The 6,000-nt window shown below is 45.1% G+C and overlaps 1 protein-coding gene across 4 annotated transcripts in view; it reads right to left on the bottom strand.

The window, feature by feature from the left end:
• The window catches only part of PPP4R1 (protein phosphatase 4 regulatory subunit 1), a 72,213-nt gene extending 66,789 nt beyond the window's left edge, over positions 1 to 5,424 (bottom strand). For 3 of the 4 annotated variants that reach the window (XM_037154076.2, XM_053668824.1, XM_037154075.2), the window contains exons 1-2: positions 4,844 to 4,921; positions 4,602 to 4,646 (exon numbers count right to left, since the gene is read on the bottom strand). In XM_037154076.2, coding sequence (XP_037009971.2) covers positions 4,602 to 4,646; positions 4,844 to 4,850 — 52 coding nt within the window. In that variant the 5' untranslated portion in view covers positions 4,851 to 4,921. Of the gene's footprint in view, positions 1 to 4,601; positions 4,647 to 4,843; positions 4,922 to 5,391 lie in introns of those variants that run through there. The other variant, XM_053668823.1, reaches the window with a different exon arrangement.
• Positions 5,425 to 6,000: the final 576 nt, after the last annotated feature.

Below are 6,000 nucleotides of genomic sequence, written 5' to 3' on the forward strand. Positions count from 1 at the left end.
ATACCACAGCCTACATATCACAAAGCTGCCATGAAGAATAATCTGTTTATGAAAGCTACTATAAAGTATTACAAATCATTCTTTTAAAATAGTCTTCAATGTGTTCTTTTCATAAAAATGTGAATTTTAATAAAACTCCTTCAATAAAATTATTTTTACAAGCATTAACTCATTAAATCTTATTGTATCTTAAGCCTATCTTACATCTTTTAGAAATCTATTAACTTAAATGTAAATCAAAATTGAGTCTTTGGAAAACTGACAATAGAAATTTGAAAGTATCTTTCTCTCAAAGTCAATTTGTCCTTTTTGCACTGCCTCCCATTATTCAAGAAAAAGAAAGGGCTTACTCAACTCTGAAGTCACCTATTCAAATGGAATCACTGGCTTGCTTTCACTTTGAAATTCCAAGTGTGTTTCATGATATAGTATCGTTTTTAAACTAAAACAAACATGTTTTTCATTGCATTATTTTCTTAAAGTTAATTTTAATAGTACCTAATAGTGACTTTATTTACTTACCTTTATGATCTTTTGATATATACATACAGGATGGGGTTAAAGTAGGTTCAGTTGTTCATATGGAAAATAATACAATAATTAATAAATATTAATACAAGAATAAACTGTTTCACATACTCGTAACTGTAAACCTACTTTTGCCCCACCCTGTACAATGCATCATTTTTTACATACTAGGATTTTGTTTCTCTTTCTTAGGGGTATCAGTCAAGTCAGTTTTTGACTAACCCTTTCCCCTATTCTACTGCTCTATACTTAGACTATAGGGTTTAACATAACACAAATCACAACAAAAGAACTGAGACTCTTACCAAAGTCTGGCAATTCCCCCTTGCCAAGATCTAGACCCTAGGTCGTCTCTGTCTCCACAGCTGATGAATACCAGTACAATAGTATCTACTCTCTCTTCTGCCTTAGTCTAGGTTTTGCATTTAGGAATGGCAACTGAGATTCTAAAGCTTGGCTAGAAGATAATTTCTTTCCATCTCCAAGGCCAACTTAGACCTAGCTTGGATGAAGTGGCAGGACCTGGTGCACAACTGCGCTGGAGGCCGGTCTGCATACCAGTGTTGCCTGAGACAGAAAATTGGGCTCATAAGGTACACTGGAGATGTAAGGGGAGCCCAAGGTCCATTCTTGCTGACATCTCTGGTTCTCTACCTTCTTCAGCTTCCCCAGGATGTGACAAGCTTTTTAATTCCCTTACCAAACATCTTGCCCTAGACCTAGGGACCATGGGCAAATTTCTCTCTCGTTTTTTTCTCTTTTCACAATAGAAGGCAAGTGGTTCTTCAACTGGCCATATGTCCAAAGATCCCTTGTTTCTGAGTATTCTGGGTAAAAATATTGTCAAAGTAGGGAGCTCTCCCTGGGAAGTGCCATCCTGGCATGCAGATTATTTCAAGCTATGAACAATTAAAGCCCAACAAACTCAGGCAGTGTTTTTTTTTTTGGTGTGTTTTTATCTCCCCCTTCCGTTCTTAAAGGGATTCAATAGAAAAACCTGCTTCAGGAAGGGAATCTTAGGATAACCACTTTAGCACATATGAATTAACAGTGGTATACAGGAAGGATCCATGAAAAAAATCTGTGCCCTAAATTTCCCTCTGTCCCATTGTTTCTGATAGGCAGCAAGAATGTGTGCCACTTTGTCAGCTAACTTGTGAGTTGACTATTTCCCTTTAGAAATCCAGACCTGCCCCCTCTTTCTACCCCCCTTTCTTGAAAATGACATCTATACCTCATTTTGTCTGTCTTTGGAATTTCTGTTTATGTAAATTACCCCTGTGCATGTCATAAAATTTGATTTTCTCCTGTTAATCTGTGTATGTTGTTTCACTTATTTAACCAATCAGAAGAACTAAAGAAATAAGGGGAAAGTTTCCCAGGTGGTTACAATATCATCTACAAAAACTATCACCTATAAAAAGAAAAATACACAATTATTCTAACAAAGTCTGCAACAAAATTATACATATGCAAATAAACTATTTGTGCCTTCAAATGTCTAACTTTTATCCTAAATTAAAACACAATGAAGCCCTAGCTGGTATGGCTCAGTGGATTCCCAGGTTCAATTCCCAGTCAGGACACATGCCTGCACTGTGGGCCAGGTCCCTAGCAGGGGGCACGGGAGAGGCAACCACACACACTGATTTTTCTTTCCATCTCTTCCTCCCTCCCTTTCCCGCTGTCTAAAAATAAAATCTTTAAAAAAACACACACACACAATGGGAACTAACAATCTATCATAAGTTAATTGCAAGCATTAGAAATACTTATGAGTATGTAGTAATTCTGTAGTGAAATGCTCAACATCAGTATCTCCTTCCTGGCATTTTCTTTTTTCTTCCTTCCTTTTTTTTTTTTTTTTTTTTTGAGAGAGAGGGAAACATCAGCCCATTGCTCCACTTATCCATGCACTTATCGGTTGCTTCCTGTATGTGCCCTGACCAGGGACGGAATTTGCAACCTTGGTGCATGGGGATGATGCTCCCATCAACTGAGCCAGAAGGGCAGGGCTCTCTGCTCTTTCTTTCAAGCTTCCCTTACACTTTATTCATGGGAACAACAAACACACAATAGTCACTATTTACCAGGTGCTGTTCTAAGTGCTTTTTTTTCCCTAAGTGCTTTTTATGCATCAATTTATGTAAAGCTCTGAACAACTCAATAAGGCACATAATATTTATATATCAATTTACAAATACCAAATCATTGGCATAGACAGGTTGAGTTACAAAAGTCTGTCCAAAGTGACAATGCCAAGAATGGAACAAAACAATCTGGTTCCAGAGTCCTGTCTACTAACTACTGTGCTATAATGCCTCTGATACTCACTATGACACTCAACATTGAAATTGCTTAGAAACCACTAGAGGGCATGGACTGTGTTTATTCTTTGCACAGCTATATCCTCCCTACTGAGCAGAAGTCTTGAGGCTCATGAATAAATCATTGTTGAGTTCTTCACAGATATGCTTTCCCCTCTAGACTATGTTCCCGTAAAGGTCAGAAACAGCAAAAGTGATACCGCAGCACATCCTTTAAAGAGTGCATGGTACCTAAATGAAAAAAAAAATTAATACAACCAAATTCTTACTCCAGACATTCCTAAACACCTGCTGAATGAATTTATCTTTTATTTACAAAGTCTTGAAGCAAAATACAAGAATATGAAGCCTGTTTCAAGATAACAAACAGAGCCACCTCTTTAAACCTAACTTTGCAAGAAATCAATAGCTGCCTTAAATATTTTACTTTACTAGCAGGCAGATTAGCGGACTGCGATAAAACATCACATGCAATAAAAGCTGCCCTTCGCTACATGAATGTTCCCTTTAAAAGAACTTTTTACTTAAGAAAAAAAAACACACTTAGCAAAAGATAAGTTTGCACGTGGATACATTATTTTTTAAATAATGACTCTTTTCATAGAATACTTCTAAATAGTAAATTGCCCTTCTTTCACTCAGAGCACCCAGGAATTTAAAAATTAAGCTTAATTTGGGCAAGGGAAACAAAAACAGACAATACTAAGAATTACACAGTATTTAAAACAGCAATTTCAAACTGCAGCCACCTCTGAATTACTTATCTGAATTACTTATATAGGTATTAGTCACAGTAAATCTCAGCACCGGGCAGGCTTTCCCCTAAATACACCAGAAATTCTACCATGGTTATCATTTCAACTCAGAACAATTTCCAAATTACCTTCTGATGCTAGAAGAGCATATATGAAATGAACAATTCCTTTGTGACACTATTCTGGAAACAATGTCAAAGTTTTTGCTCAAACAAAAGTATCAACTCCTTTAAAACTTAAATTTATCTCAAAGAATTAAGCTAAAATTGTAATATTTAAAGTGGTCTGGGTAATTTGTGAGCATTTGCAATAAAGAAATAGGCTCTCCGGATTTAGTAATTCCTGCCAAGGCCGCACCTTGTAACTTTCCCGTAATCCACAAGTAACACAGACAGGGAGCAATGTAAAAACTGCTAAGAGCTAAAGTGAAATTACAGGTAAGTGATCTCCATACAATCAGAGAAGGGGGGGAAACCGAACACAGGCAGCTAACAGGGACCAGGCTGCCCTACAGCTAGCTGGCCGCTGTGGAACACTTGCGAGCTACTACAAGAAAAAAACACCTTCCTTCCTTATAGTTTCTTCCTTCCCCAGGAGGGTTGAGGGGATGGGGGAGGCCCCCGGAAGGCACTCAAAGGAGAAAAACACGTCCCAAGTTCCTAAATCAAATTTCTGCCTACTAGTTGTTTCTTCCAAAACGGACGGCCGGGCAGTTCTCGAACCCGCAGATTTGGGCGTAGTGAGACGGGTGGGCGATTGGGCAGAACCGAAGCCGAAGCTTTACACAGGGCATCTCTCTCCACCAGCGGAACCGGGGCACACCCTTTCCTCTAGAAAGCTCAATTTTCCCTCAAAACCGCAACCCTGGCCGGCCCAGGGCCACGCCTCGTCCCCACGCCAGGCCGGACCCAGGCCGCCACCGCCCGCCCTCCCTTCCCGGCCGCTCTCCGAAAGCTGCGGACGACAGCTACAGCTGAGCGGGCGCACTCACATCCGTCCGTGTCCTCCTGCAGGTCCTCTTGGAGAAGCGAGAGGTCTGCGCCGAGGGGAGAAAAGAAAGGCCCGGTCAGCGCCCCCGCGACAGCCGCCCCCGCCACCCTCCCTCCGTCCCTGCCCCGCGGCGCCTCCCCGCGCCCGGACCCTGCGCCGGCCTCGGTCCCACACGGGGCGGACGGACGGACGCGGGGAGGCGCCGCCGCCGTCGCGCCGTCAGGAGAACAGGGGGCCACGTACCCGCCATCTTGTGGTCACCCCCTCCTCCTCGGTCTCCCGGGGATCCGGGGCTACATGGAGCGGCGCGAGCCGGGGAGCCAGTGGACGCGCGCGGGAGGGGCGGCGAGAGGAGGGACGGGCCGGCGGAGGCGCGCGCACGGGCGCGAGCGCGGGGCGGGCCGAGGGCCGCGGACTGGGCCGCGCGGGTGGAGCGGCTCCGGGGCACCGTGCAAGGGCGGGCGCCGTAGGCGCCTGACCTCGCCCCGTCTGTCCGCTCCGGGGCGGCTGGCGCACCCTCGCGCCGACCCCGCTCCCAGCTCGGCCCGGCGGCGCGCGCTCCCACCCTCGGCCAGAGGCGCCCTCAAGCCGAGAGCAGCGACGGAGGCGCGCAAGCTCCCGCCGGCCCGGGACGCTGCGGCGAGTGCGGGGAAACGGAGCCGGGCAGGGCCTCCCGCGGCCCAACTCGCTTTATTGGGTCACCGGCCTCGCCCACCACCTCGTCGGCCGCAGCCCTTCTCCGCAGGCGGGCCGTTCGCTGTCCTTCGCCCCCTCCCCAGGACTGCACGTACGTCGGCGGCGATTCGAGGCCCCGCGGCGGCCGAGGTTCCACCCTCTGGGTGGAGGAAGCACCGCCTCCCCGCGCACCCGGGGCCGGTGGCGAAGTGGCTGGTAACAAAGCCCAAGGCCCGGCTGCCTGGTCTTGGAGTGACAAAATTATCTTTGTTCAGCCGGCTTTAACACCCGGCACCTTGAAGTCTTAGACCCAGGTTATTACCCCTATGCCCTTCTAATCCGGAGCTGACAAAGCAAAAATCCCCCAGCAGGGCGTTGGCAGACCTGGGTTTGGATCTAAATTCTGCCATTTACCGAGTAGGCCGGTGACCCATTTGTGAAATGAAATATGATAACTACCTCTTGGGATTTTTGGAATTAATGAAGAATGTAAGGAACCCAGCACAGTACTTAATATCTAGGAGATGTTCAATGACGAGTGCCTATGATTAGTTTTTCCCTTAAATTATTAGTTAAATAATTTTGGTAGTACTTGAGATGCTCAACTGAATTATTTATCAGATTTTTTACCCCTCTTTTTTTTTTGCATGTGCGTGATTAGCTGAGGCTCCCAAGTGCAAAGTGAAAGCTAAACTTATTTTTTAATAGGACAGTTTCATACTGTC

Source organism: Artibeus jamaicensis, unplaced genomic scaffold (genome assembly GCF_021234435.1).
Source record: "Artibeus jamaicensis isolate MK-2021 breed Jamaican fruit bat unplaced genomic scaffold, CSHL_Jam_final contig_511, whole genome shotgun sequence".
Lineage (NCBI taxonomy): Eukaryota > Metazoa > Chordata > Mammalia > Chiroptera > Phyllostomidae > Artibeus > Artibeus jamaicensis.